This window comes from Pyricularia grisea (assembly GCF_004355905.1).
Source record: "Pyricularia grisea strain NI907 chromosome Unknown Pyricularia_grisea_NI907_Scaffold_4, whole genome shotgun sequence".
Classification (NCBI taxonomy): domain Eukaryota; kingdom Fungi; phylum Ascomycota; class Sordariomycetes; order Magnaporthales; family Pyriculariaceae; genus Pyricularia; species Pyricularia grisea.
The window spans coordinates 2,276,385-2,289,827 of NW_022156718.1; the positions used below are offsets into that span (position 1 = coordinate 2,276,385).

Sequence of the window (13,443 nt, forward strand, 5' to 3'; positions counted from 1 at the left end):
CTACTATCCACCATTCTTCACCTCCCGGAGCACCTTCACTTTCGCTATCCCTTGGACCAGGATGTCCATAAAGCCGAACACCAGGCTCCGGCCGAGGAATTGATTAGGTACAATTTGAATATTATATAAGTAATTATTACGGAATTTAAGAAATATTTTACGAGCAACAGACCTAGGTTTTACAAATCTATCGACTACCACGCAATATTCTAATTTGACGTGCTCGATAGTGACGTTTTCAACAGCAGGTGCATGTCCTACGTCGTGCGCAGACGACCTTGTATGTCTCGTCGATCAAATATGTTACGATCAAGATATCTGGGGTTTTGTTTCCTAAGCGCAAGGGTATAGTGGGCAGACGTGGTAAGAGTTTTTGACGGAGTGCTGGATTCTGAGGTAACTTTGGTAAGATTATTATCGGTTTTAAATAAGCATTAACGTCAAGTAAAATTTGATTGCTCCTAAGCAATCTTGGAAGCATCACTTATTTATACAACGTGGTTTATCAGCGGCCCGGCCATATTAGTGAGCGGGCCACTTTTCCGGTTAAACCAGCTCTATTTCTGGGATCCACCTCCAAATATTTAAACCGAGGCCTTTTTTAGTATTGGATGATTTTATAAAGACAAGGGCTGCTTACGCGAACCATCTTTCAAGGATTGCGTTATAAGATTTTTTAGTCTTTTCACCAAGCTTTTTGCATACTCGTTCGGCACTAATCTCTGAGAGATCATTTGAAAGCCCTTTTGCTAAAGCACGCTCCGTTACGGCTTCACCATGTTCTTTCTGCCTTTTGGTGGTCATAGTAACACGTTGCCGGGGTTTTTACTTTCAGAAGAGGGTTGATATTTCTGCTGCTGTCTGTGAAAAGCAAAACTGGAGGATTTGATATGTAATGAGTGTCGGTTAAGGTTGCTTCACTTTGGTTTGGCACATCCTCCTCTGAAATTTAGCCGGGTTTGGGTGGGAAAGTTGATTGGGAGCTGTCAATGGACCAAGGCTTCATCATTGATTTCTATGCTATGAACAGGTATCCTAGACCACCTATTCAGACCAGTGCAGGCCCTTATGAGTGGGTTTTGGCCATGCCTTACGCCGATGTAGAGTTGGAGAGCTTTCGGGCAGGCTGAAGATTGGGAAAGCTTGGCGTAAGCACAGAGCTGCATGTCTCATTGGGCACCTCCTAAACGTAGGGAAGGTAGAGGTACCTACCTGGCAAGCTGGCTCCTAGTAAGGCATCCAAAATGCAAGAACTTGCCAAAACCCCGCATGGTGACAAAACCTGGACTGGATGCCCAAAGCTGTCAGGTTTTGTCCAATCCACAATAGCCAAACATACGCCCATACAAATATCATACCTTCTTTTAACGAGCCCCTTCCATTTTCGCTCCACAAATCCTAGAACATTTGGCTCATGATCATTTCTCTCTTTAATATTCTTTTCAATCGCGCTCTTTGCAACATCTCGCTGCCATGCCGCCTGCACGAACTGCGCGAATCTCGGACAGACAGTGGGACGAGGTCGAGACCAGGATCAAACAGCTCGTTCATCAACACGTCCCTCTCAGGTGCAAAGATGGGAGTCGTGACACCATTCCGGAGATACTGCAAAGAGAACTCAATATCAAGATTACCGTATCGCAGCTGGAGGCCAAGCTGAAGGAATGGAATGTCGCCAAGAATCTGAGATTGCGAGAATGGAAGGTCATCATGCCGTGGCTAGACGAGCTCGAAGGCAATGGGACCGAGTACCAGCTGTTCTTAGCGGAAAAAGAAATCAGAAAGACTGCCATAGATCGAGCCAGGCGATCTTTAAGAGCCAAAAGTAATGATGATGCGTCTCTTGGATGTGAGTACCATCTTTCTGGGTTGTTTACTCACGCCCCTTCGTTCCCTTTCTCATTCCGCTCCATACTGACTGTATTTTTCTTATAGCAGCCGCTGAGATCATTGAGAGTCGGGAAATCTGCATCAAGATACGGGAAAACAATAACTGGGTTCCGTTCAAGCAGACTGCAGCCCCAATCAAAATCAACGCAGCCCTGGATGAGGCGGCAACACAAGAAGAGGACCATGATCTCCATACGTCCCTCCTCGATCCATCGCCAGTTGTCTCACGTAGTCAACTTGCAACATCTCAGTTTCAGACTAGCCAACTAGCCCTGTGTCCTGCCAGCACGACCCAAGGCACTAGGTATGCAGCCCCTGAATCAGGCTGTGCACCTACATTGGATTTGATCCAGGCAGCTCACTATAATCCTCATGACCAAACCACGATCGGCGACAACTATTTTAGTCTTGACCCACCACTCTTGATAGGGCCTGCTTATCCAACCTCTGAGATAACTGACCTCTGGCTCAACACCCTAAGTCCTGCGCCGGATACTTTTGATCTTTGGATGGGCGTGGAGGATATGCCTGTGGTTCAACAAAGTCACTGCACCATTCCTTCAGCTAACGCTGCTGCCACGCTGACCGAACCCACACAAGTTTCAGTATCTCTTTGGCCCACCGAAATGCCGGCAAAGTCAACCGATTTGCTCCGTCTTATGCTACAGCATGCTGCGGATTACCAAGAGAATAATGTTGAGTTTGAGAGTTATGAGCTACCCAGCCTATATGGGCTACCCAGCCTAACACTGCCACTAGCGCTACCCGGAGTTGAGGAGCTGCTTGACCGCCTTCTGGGCCTCATACCCAGGGACGAAGTCGACGGAACATTCAGCCGTGCTAACGAGGAAACCAATACTGGTTCCATTATCCGCTCAGCACTTATATTCTCAATCGTTAACAATTTCGCGGGGCTCAGTGAATTGCCCAAGGCATCTATTGTTTCAGCGCTGAAATATGATTCTAAACTGCGCTCTGAACTGTTTCAACGTCTGCGTGAAAGCTCTGCTGCTTTGGCCAAGACTGTGCTTGATAATCTTTTCAGGGCCACTGTCGAAGCTTGTGACGCCAAGACAGCTAAGTTGATCATTGATACTGGAAAAGGGACACCCTATGCCATTCGCCTCGATGAAATTGTCTGCACTTATAAAGGAAGTGATTATTCACCCCTTCAACTCGCGGCACGGCTTTATGATCATGAGATGACCAAGATGCTCCTCAACCTCGGAGCTGACCCCAACAAGATAGCGCCTTGGCAAGATAAAATGGATCTGAGCATAAGCCCACTCTTCCTAGCCATGCCAGATGGGTCGAGAGGAAATTTCGAAGCTGCAAAGAACACAACATTGGCATTACTTGAGCATGGCGCAATAACCCCCATTCATGTTATACAATGCATTCTTGGGACAAGTCGCATAAACGCAATATCATGGGAAGCTGGCTATTTACCGCCATTATTTCGAGCTCTTCCGGCAGCAGATCATCGGGAATGCTTCGGCATCGTTTCAGACAAAATAAATCCCTCCCAACAACCTATAATTTGTGGGCTATCAAAAGGGGCAAGAACTCCCGAGTGCACAGCCATATTTCGACTCTTGATAGAAAACTGTATTGACAGCGGATGTGGAAGATGCACGGTCGACTTCGCCGAGAATTTTGAACAATCATTGACGGAAGCTGCGAAAAGTGGAAACTTGGAGCTCTGTGAACTACATCTACAAAACGGAGTCCCAGTCACTATTGGGATGTTTTGTGCAGCAATCCGGAGTCAAAACCAAGAGGTGATCGATCTCTGCATGCGGCATCAATTTATCGCGATAACACCATCCGCTAACATCGAGTTGGACGACTGGATGCCTAGGATTCCACTTATTACTACACCACTGGCCGAAGCTGTACGTACTGAAAATCATCTGCTGGCCAAGATCTTTGAGGGCCTCGGGGCTTGGTCTCTCGTCGAAAGTCTCGACGACCATTTTGTCGCCGTACTCTCCGCCGCAGCCAGGGTGGGCGATTTAGGCTCCCTTGGAAGAGCGCTACACCTACGCGCCAGTGGCCCTGGTGTGCTATTATTCATCCCGCTCTTGGAAGCGATTAAGCATGAACAAACCGAAGCCGCTTTGATGTTGTTGGATGAAGGTGCACGACTGAACTATAGTGATGGAGGCACGCTCTTGGTTGAAGCCTTGGTGATGCGGAACAAGCGTATCCTTGAGGCAATCCTTGATTCGAACGTTGATGTTGAAGTTGTCAGATATGAAACTAGACGAATCATGGAAGAGGCTGGGAAATGGGGAGATATTTCGATCATCAAGGACCTAACCTCCATGGGGTTCAATCTCAACCATGGAGAAGAGACTACAGTACTCATTGAAGCTATAAAGCTACAGAACAATGATTTGGTCATTTTTCTTCTTTCCAGCGGCGCAAATCCCAATGTGCAACTCGAAGCCGAAAGTTCATGGTCGCCATTGTGCGAAGCAATACGCATCAAAAACGAAGAAATGGTCGACCTTCTTCTGTTGAAGGGAGCAAACCCTGCCGACAAGTTTGCGTTTATACATGCCACAAAACCAGGCAATCCCTGTCTGATCAAACTTCTTAACGCATTCCGAATGAAATATTCCCAGGGACTTCCAGGGTTCGGTCCCGACATGTTGATCAAAACCATACAGGAAAACGAGATTCATTTGTTTGCCTTGCTGCTCTCGGCAGGCTTCGATGCTAATTCTTTTGGAAGCAAGTCAGCAACGCCACTCGGATTTGCCACCCAGACATGTCCAAACATTGAATTTGTTGTCCAGCTCCTGGATTCAGGAGTTGATATCAGCCGCGTCGCCGTGGCGCGTTCGCTGCCATGGGAAACCAAAAAGCAGGACCGAGCTTCATCGGACGCAGAAAGCCTAGAGTCAAGCCTGGAACCTGCAATTCTCGTTGCCGTGAAAGCCGGAAGGGACGCCATTGTGCGCCTCCTGCTAGACAGGGGTGCAGATGTCAACCAGCCAGCACGCCGTGGCGTGAAACGGACGCCACTGCAGGCAGCATGCGAGCTTGGGAACTGGAAGATGGTTAACCTGCTCCTGCAAAGGGGCGCCAACGTCGGGGCACCGCCCACACGGAGGGGCGGTGGTACTGCGCTTCAGATGGCGGCCAAAGGCGGTTACATCAGAATCGTGGAGCTGCTGATATCAGTGGGGGCGAGTGTCCATGAGGCGCCGTCCCGGGTCTTTGGAAGATCGGCCCTGGAAGGAGCGGCGGAAAACGGGCGACTCCGCATGCTAGGAGTGCTGTGGACGGCCGGGCAGTCAACCTCTGGTGGCTTCCCCGACGAGGAAATCATACGGGCCATTAAATACGCCAGTCAGAAGGGCCACAAGGGCTGCGCGGACTACCTTACGTGGCTATGGGCCACTCATTCTGCTGGGACAAGGGGGATATCTGAGGAGGTGCATGCTTTTGACGCACAGGTCTAGCTAGAAAATTGACGTTTCCACTTATGATTATAACCTTGTAAAAATATCCAGGTAGCAAAACCGCCTATTCATTTTTGAATAATACTCGATCCATGCACAAGCTGCTCAACCACCTCACCAGCGTCCTGAGGACTATGACTATATAGCTGGCCTTTTATTGCCTTACTAAGTTAGGAACAATACAGTAGATACCTTATAGATATACCAAACTTCAAAGTGCGAGGTGGAATGCACATCTAGCAAATAATTTTGCTTATTAACGACGGAAGCCTAAGTTCCACGGAGTATGGCTGTCGTTTTTGGCTGGCGCTGATCGCCGGTTCGGGTGGCATTTGGCCTTTTATAATCTTGGTCTGGGGAGCGAATCTGTCATCTACACGCGATCCTTTCTTTTCCGGGTCGAAACATAAACGATGATGGAAAAAGCTGACAACAGGCTATCGTCACACGCATGGATCCCCTTCGTGAATTTTCCTTCTTATCCATAATTCTGAGTTGCTAACCACCCAGCTCGCGATTAATCAGGCCGTTTACCCTAGGCAGAAACCATCGCTAGCCGGATGAATAACCAGTACAGCTCAGCAGCAGTTTACAGCGCCCTAACTCAACCAAGATTTCGGCTGATTGAAACGGCGGCGGGCCGTTGGGCTGGCAGCTCAAGATATGTTCCAGCATGCAGCATGATCACTGGGCACTTGCCGACATATTACCGTCACTAGTATCTCTGTCTCGCTAGCTTTAACACGGCACGCAGTTTACACAACAACAACTTCAGAAAGCCCTTGTGGCGATTAGAACAGGTCTCCCGATACGAAGAGCTGCCATGAATGACGGTATTCCACCAAGTACATCCCACGGTCAAATTAACAGCTACTAATCTTTATGCTGTATCAAAAGAACATTTAAAAAGACTTTCCAGTAGCAAAAGAGCCCACTTCATTACTTGAGGCCTTACACAAACATGACTGGGACTTCCAACAACACATAAAGAGCCCCGTCATTTAGCTCGCCGGCTCCTGAAAACCAAAGGAGCCCTTCCATCTTTGGGCAAACTTTGGATCCAGAGTTTTTGGTCAGCATCCCTCCATTGAATACAAAGACCTCGCCACGCTGACTCCCAATTATTCCCAGCTAACCGGGGCCAACTTCACGCGACAATCATTGTTTTTGAAAATCCAAAAAGGCTGGGATTCCATTCCATAGACTTGAGATTAGCAATGGATGATCGACTGATCCGCCAATCGTAATCGCAACTGGCGGCCGTAGAACCATGGGGAAAACTGAGAGTTTCGGCTAAGGGAGATATAACGGGCTCAAAATCGGGCCGAAGAGACTCAAACAGCTGTGGAGGAATCTCCTGAACTTCCTGACTCTTCTGATACAATTGATTGTATCGTTGCGACAATTTGAATGTTCAATGTAACGAACTGCTTTGTTGCCTAATTTTAATTATTGGAACTTCTACTTTTAAGGAGGGGCTTAGGTTTCCTAGCAGAGACATCGAGTGTAATATGAGTCTATTAACTTTCTTGGAAAGAGGCATCCTGCAAACGAGATGAGCGACTATAAGCTAACACAAACCCGTCCCCACAAAAGCCACACATGTTGGTATAATATAAAAGCAATGTTTATGGCTGCCCCATGCCGTAGCCCGTAGAGCAACTGCACAATGTTGTGGGCAACTGAGTTTCCTTTCTTTTTTCAGCTAGCGTCGGCACCCGCTCCCCAACAGATATGGCCAATACGTGGACATACATTTTGTATTGCACCGTTAATGGGATCTTTACACAGCAACAATTCACAACTGCAAATGTCTTACTCAAGCATGCATCGTATTGGTGCACGGTACCATGCGTCAGAATAGACTAGATGAGGCACACTCAATCAACTCTTGTACAAGAAAAAGTCTTTTATGTCAAGATGAGAAGGCCTCGCAGGTCCCCGCCTCGTCACACTCATATTCTCATATCCTCCCATGCCCTGAGCCCAAGGAGGCTTATTGATAACAAACTGATGGAAATCCATGGTGGGTATACATAGCCTGGCCTATTGTCAAGTCCCTCACTCGGCTTTGTAGAGGTATAAACTCACAGCATTCTGCAAATATGTCTAGAACAAGAAACATTGTCTTGCTCAAACAGTCCTTAGGATAAGAGGCTGTCAATCGGACCTGGTTGGGCTTTTCAGGTTCCATCAGCTAGCTGCATTAGCATATTGCGGACGGATTTGTGGAATGCTCTAGCAAGCTTTGCCACCATGCTGCCTAGTGTATATTTGTCATACGGTATCCCATTTTGACAGACCTCATCTTCAGTCTTGGACATTTATTCGGTGAGGATACAGCACAAATGCACCCAGGCATGCTAACACTCCACAGGCTACAGTTGTGAAGCTATGGGATAGGTCAATATTCTTGTGATAACCAAGGTGGATTTATTGGCACCAGCGCACCTGGGGATGAAGCGAGCGGTGGTTGGTGGCGCCTATCCTGTGTTCTGCATGCCATCCTTCTTGATGTTTTCACTCCCGCATGCAACAACTATGGGATATGGAGGGAAACAGCATCCTCGGCCAACAGCAGGATCAAGCGCGTTGCACTGCAAAGCCCGACGTATAGGAGCTGACAGCTGCCAAACATACGGGCAGCATCCGCCATGTTTCATTTCAAAGCTCTTCTCCATTGACCGTCTTTCCGTGCATTCTGACCGGGCTCAATATGACCTCCCATCCTTCCGACTTAACAGCCCCGCGGTCCCAGCTCTGGTGGAAGCTCCTTGTGAAGAACTCCATATCAAGCTATTGCCGTTGATGTTAGGATAATGCTGGCTAGTAAACCCCCCCCCCCCCCCCCCCCCCCCGACCTTTTGGAACTCAACTGAAGGAACCCAACCGGTGGGATACAACCTTCATGGTTATTACTGTTCTAGCCTTCCTTTCGAGTTTCAGTCGCAGGCCGAGTCATGCTGATATTGCATGGTTATTTAGTATTTCTGATCATCCTAATGCCATCTTGAGCATAAACATAAACAAACAAGGATCACAGTAATAGCTGACACGATGGAGCCTCTTGATTGCAGGCGCAGTACAGCCGTCGCTGGGCAAACTCTTCACTACCTTGCCTGCGTATCTAATGCTCTTGGTCGCAGTCGTCTTTTTGGCACCTAGATGATTTAGCTCGCACGTTTAAATCAAACTCTGCTGCTGTTATCGGAGGACGCACGATCGCGGGTTTTAACACATCTGGAATTCTTTTTGGGGCGCTCGTATCAGCATTTATTTAACTTCCCGTCGTAAAGGGCAGATATGGACCGTACTCCTTGAAAATTTTTCTTTCATCGTCCTTCGTTATCATCGTCTTTTAAGTAAACTCTGTCTGCTAAAAGATCGGCTCACAATTTAATATTGAAGTATTAGAGGGGATGGAGGGAATGAATTTGATGGCAGGGTCCCTTGTTGGTGGCGCCATTACCCACAGTATCGGCTGGAGCTGGTGCTTTTGGATCAACCTTCAATGTTACCGAGTCATTGAAATAGCCGCGGCAATGACGGCTGCGAGACGCTGATCACCACCGCAAATGACAACAAGACGCGGGTTGAAAAGGTTTGCAAGATCAACTTTTCCGTTGACCTCGCCGTTATGGGTAGCCTGGTTCTTCTCCTAGCGCTTCATTAGGGTAAAGCCGGGCATCCAAATACTACCGTGGGAACTGTGATTATGATCTCGACCCTAGCGGGGGCGGGTCCCTTATTGTCTGGATGGCAAAGCATCATCTATGATGAACGCAATGATTCTGGTGCTTTCGGCCATGCGGTTTGGCGGGCACCCCGCGCTGTCACCTGTGGCTACGGACGGGCAGAAGGGCGGTTACTATCATAGTAAATAGTGATTGGATGCGGGTCATACATGGGCATATATTAAAACATGGTAGCCTCGCAAAGGGTTTTCGCGGGCTCCGGTGCATGATAGTTGATTGCGGCTGTTTTGTTCGTATACAAAGATGGCGGCGCCTTTATTGTCGCGCCGGCGCAGGCACTTCTATGATTTAAGCTGGCTGTGCAGGAAATTACGCAGGATCCTCGTGCGGAGGCCGTCTGAGATCCGTTGCCCAGGTACTCGCATACAACCGGAGTGTTTGCAAAATACTTCTGTTTATGACCGCTGCCATAGGTGCCCTGTCTGTCCTATCCTGGCCCTCTGTGGGGTAAAACACTTGTGCATATACTAAAACAAAACCTACTAAATACTATTCACTGAGGGCGGCATGCAGGGAATTGCAGGAGAATAGGGCCAAGGATTCGTTGCCTTTTTTAAGATGGTCCCCTCGATGGGCTCCTCTCCAGGCAGGCATATGGCTGGTGATCCTCTACTGCAAAAAAGAGTATGCGAAGGGTACATGATGGAGATGCCGCCGCCAATGCCGACAGTCAGCTTGCTCGGGGGCTTTAGGCAATTATGCTTGCTCCTGAGAAAAAGTTGGAAAAGAACAACTGGCTGCTCCTTATTATTGTCACCTATCTGTGAGACTAACACACCAGTTATTAAGGTAGTCACTTGAAAAGCTTAAATACGTTCTCCTTGTCCTTGGGCTTCTTCTACCACAGACAGTAGAGTGCTAAGCTTGTGTCTTTCTCTAAAAGTGGGATGTGTCCGCCTATATCTTGAAGAGAATACAAAGGTTACGTTTACTACTCCTATCCCTACTAATTTCTCATATCATTGGAATGTTGATTAATATCGATAGATTTTAAAGTGAACAGAACACCGCATAATAAGCTTAACGCATAAGACTAACGGGGTCCCTGATATCTCCTTAATCAAAATCTCCTTCTACTGTTAACCATTATACCATCCAACAGTTTATATGGAGTTCCACCCAATCCTAACCCATCTTTCCTCTAGTACTCCGACGGCCCCGTCCTTGGGGCACCTGACAACAACTCCGCTACCAAATTTTGGCCGGGCTGCTTCTTAACATTTGCAACCCTTGCCGCCGTACTTTTCCAGAAGTCGTATTAGTAAAAGCCCCCAAAATATGTTTAGGTCAAATCAGAGTTGTTTTAGTATACTTACAGCACATTGCTCGATGGGGCAGCTGCCGCAATCGCAGTTCCCACTGAATCCATTGGAACAACATGACACCAACGCCGCCCGTGGGTGCATGAGGATGTTGCGAACAACAAGTGGTTCAGCGGCTAAGCCCGCGTCAGCTGGGATGGGCTCAGCCGCAGCAAATTGCATAGAAAGCAGAGTAATGGCGAGAGTAAAGAACTGCATATTGATAGTTTTGTTTTTACTTTTGAAAGGTGTTTGCGTTGGAGAGATGATAGAGGCAGGATTCAAAGACATTTGTAAATGAGAGACATCACTGTTATTTATATTTCAATCTTTGTATTTCGGACTTCTCTATATCCAGGGCCTACTATGGTATCGGACGAAAGAAAATCCCTCCCCTGCCAGCGTACGTGCATACGTGGGACGACAACGCCCACAAGGCCCACACGACTGGACGAGAGTCAGAGGAGGGACATTTACACTTAACATCGTACTACGTGGTATAGAGTCCTCTGGACTGATTGGTGTTGGCATTTAAATTTGAATGTACAAGTGGATAAGGTACTCGAATTTGCCCTGCACCTACACGTAAATTGTTTAGCCCCATTATGTACCTCCCTTGGTTTGTCCCCCGTAATAGAACCTTAGTAGGTGTTTTGATTATACTTATTCCCGATTGGCGGATTGACGATTTGTTTAAGTGAACAATGCCAATCCCCACCGGTACATTCATTCAGGGGTAGATGTGTTTGTTTTTGTTTTTCTTTTCTGCGCGAAATCAAAACTACTCTACGGCAGGTAATTTCAGCTCCCCTCGGGTCAATTAGGTCGGTGAAGGTTCATGCATATACCTTGGGTAACAGGGGGGTTTTTCCACCTGGTCCCGTGGTATGAAGTACGTGAAGGTTTCGGTGATAGTAGGCTACCCGAATCATTAAGGGCGTTCGTATCAAAAGTCGACCCACCCGGCAGGCGGGGGATTCTAGGACAACCCCCGGATGTTGCACCCGGAACCATCCCCGCAGGGTTGTTATTATGTGGAAATAGAAGGAAAAGCTTTACCCATCGACACCACTATCTCTGATTATCAGATGGAATGTATATACAGAAAAGGAATGCATAGATAACTAATTGAGGGTATAGATGACAACACTCCCTGGACCTCGATATTTACTAGTTCCGAAGTAAATACCTGTGTTAGAATGAAAACACTGCACCGAGGCGAATAAAGTTAGATTGCTTGTGCGAGTCACTCCTTATTGAATATACTATGACATTAAATGCCGTACCGTGGTACTGGTGAGCTAAGCTTCCAGACTACCACGTACTATGGTATCCTCGGAAGTCTGGCTGAACAATATTGCCTGAGTTAATTTAGCGCTCCCAACTGCATCCATGCCATTAAAACAAACCGTGGCCTTGAGGGTGGATCTGCTAGAAGCAATAAAGTTTCAGCGAATACCGATTCTAACTCCGAACCCGCGAGTTCAAGTAGTTGATAACTCGAGGTAAATGTGGCACATAATACACCACTAACCACGCCGGCGCGTATACAAGGTGCGTTGTTAATATACCAGCACCGTTTAAGGCTAGTGCAAAAGTTGAAAGTTCAATTTGTGCATCATGCTTTTACACTTGAATATTAATTTGAAAATCACTCCGCATTTCTGTTCATAATTAAGTTGCATTTGCGTATGGATTACTCATCGATAGTCGACAGGGGTCAGGTCCTTATAAAAGACCCCTATTTCTATCAAACACCGCAAGCTTTACTGCCCAGGAACAGGCGGTGAGCTTTACGAGGTCTCCGCTGAGCTTGCCGGCATCTCTGGTATCTCGGCCAGTTAGCCTTATTTGGCCTTGGTAGTGCTTTCTGTCAAGCATTAGTGCTAACTTTGAGCTTGTCAAAATATCTTCGGTTCGCTTATGCAGACCACTGGCTGCGTCGTAATTAACGCCGAACCGGCGCCTTCTCCGCCTTGTCTTACGTTTTGGCCTCCGGCTATGCTTTCTCAACGGTCCCAAGCGAGAGCTTGTGTTTGGGAGGAGATGGCTATGTAAAGTGCTGGGTCGGCGGGGGACCTGGCTTGGCTGGTGAAGCCGCAAATTTGGCCCCTGGGGATGGCCCACTGTGTTATGTTAATGGTTAGCCGCCGTGGAATATCAGGTTGAGAATGGCAGGTCTTGTTAATCACACCACGCCACACAGTTTCTTCAAATCTTGCTCGATTCCGCTCCTTCGTGGCCGGCAGCTTTTCAGCATGCCTAAACAGTCTCGGCGGGGAACGATGTAAATATGACAAGACTTACAAAGCACTCTGACCTGAAATGCTTGCGGTTTATACGCCTTGGGAGTATCATCCCTGATCATTTGCATACAGATACCTAGTTAGTCTTGAGAGATCCTCCGATCGACAGAGCAATATATTCACGTTGTTCATGGCAGCTTTAACAACCACGTCCCACAATGTCGCAGGAACCTGGTATTTCGATTAAAATCTTTTTTTCTATTATTCTACAACTTAAAAAGGGTTTAACCTATCAGGAGACTAGAGGATGTGCTCCATATGATTGGCACCAGAAACCGAAAAGTCCATTGTGTCCAGTATGGCCAAACTATGGCTTGGGAACGCCCTTTACAGCTTTTTTGTATGCTCCACCGTCCAGCATTTCTTCATGGCCTTTTTGTTAGCGGGTGACTTCTTGAGGAGTTGGGTCAGTCTTTCACCCAAGATGCCCTGTTTGGAAGCCGACAACTGTTATTCGAGAGTTTGCTCTAATACGAGGCCTTCATCTTGTTTGTTATAAGGAATCGGCTGGGTATTGCCAGTAAGGAAATTGTTTCTGCGTCTGGACGTTTTTAAAGGTAGACCGTCGGAGGAGAAATTCCCGCTGCCTGAAGCCCCATTCCATTTTCCAGTCTTCAGGATATAGTAATCCAGTTTTAATACTGAAAATTAAGTTAATTCTTATCTCTGAGCAGTATATGGCGAGTATAGGTTGCCGTCGTCGGCGAGGCTCACAGAG

General features: G+C 47.4%; 2 protein-coding genes across 2 annotated transcripts; one reads left to right on the plus strand and one right to left on the minus strand.

Moving 5' to 3' along the window:
- Window positions 1–1,320: 1,320 nt before the first annotated feature.
- On the plus strand, window positions 1,321–5,363 carry PgNI_07376 (uncharacterized protein; the record flags this gene model as incomplete). The annotated part of the gene is made up of 2 exons (XM_031127389.1): window positions 1,321–1,849; window positions 1,936–5,363. The coding sequence occupies exons 1-2, from the start codon at window positions 1,474–1,476 to the stop codon at window positions 5,361–5,363; spliced, it is 3,804 nt and encodes a 1,267-aa protein (XP_030980930.1). The 5' UTR covers window positions 1,321–1,473.
- Window positions 5,364–10,410: 5,047 nt separating this feature from the next.
- PgNI_07377 (uncharacterized protein) lies at window positions 10,411–10,638 on the minus strand (the record flags this gene model as incomplete). Its single annotated transcript, XM_031127390.1, has 1 exon — window positions 10,411–10,638. One exon carries the CDS (start codon window positions 10,636–10,638, stop codon window positions 10,411–10,413), a length of 228 nt encoding a protein of 75 aa, XP_030980931.1.
- Between the last annotated feature and the right edge of the window lie 2,805 nt (window positions 10,639–13,443).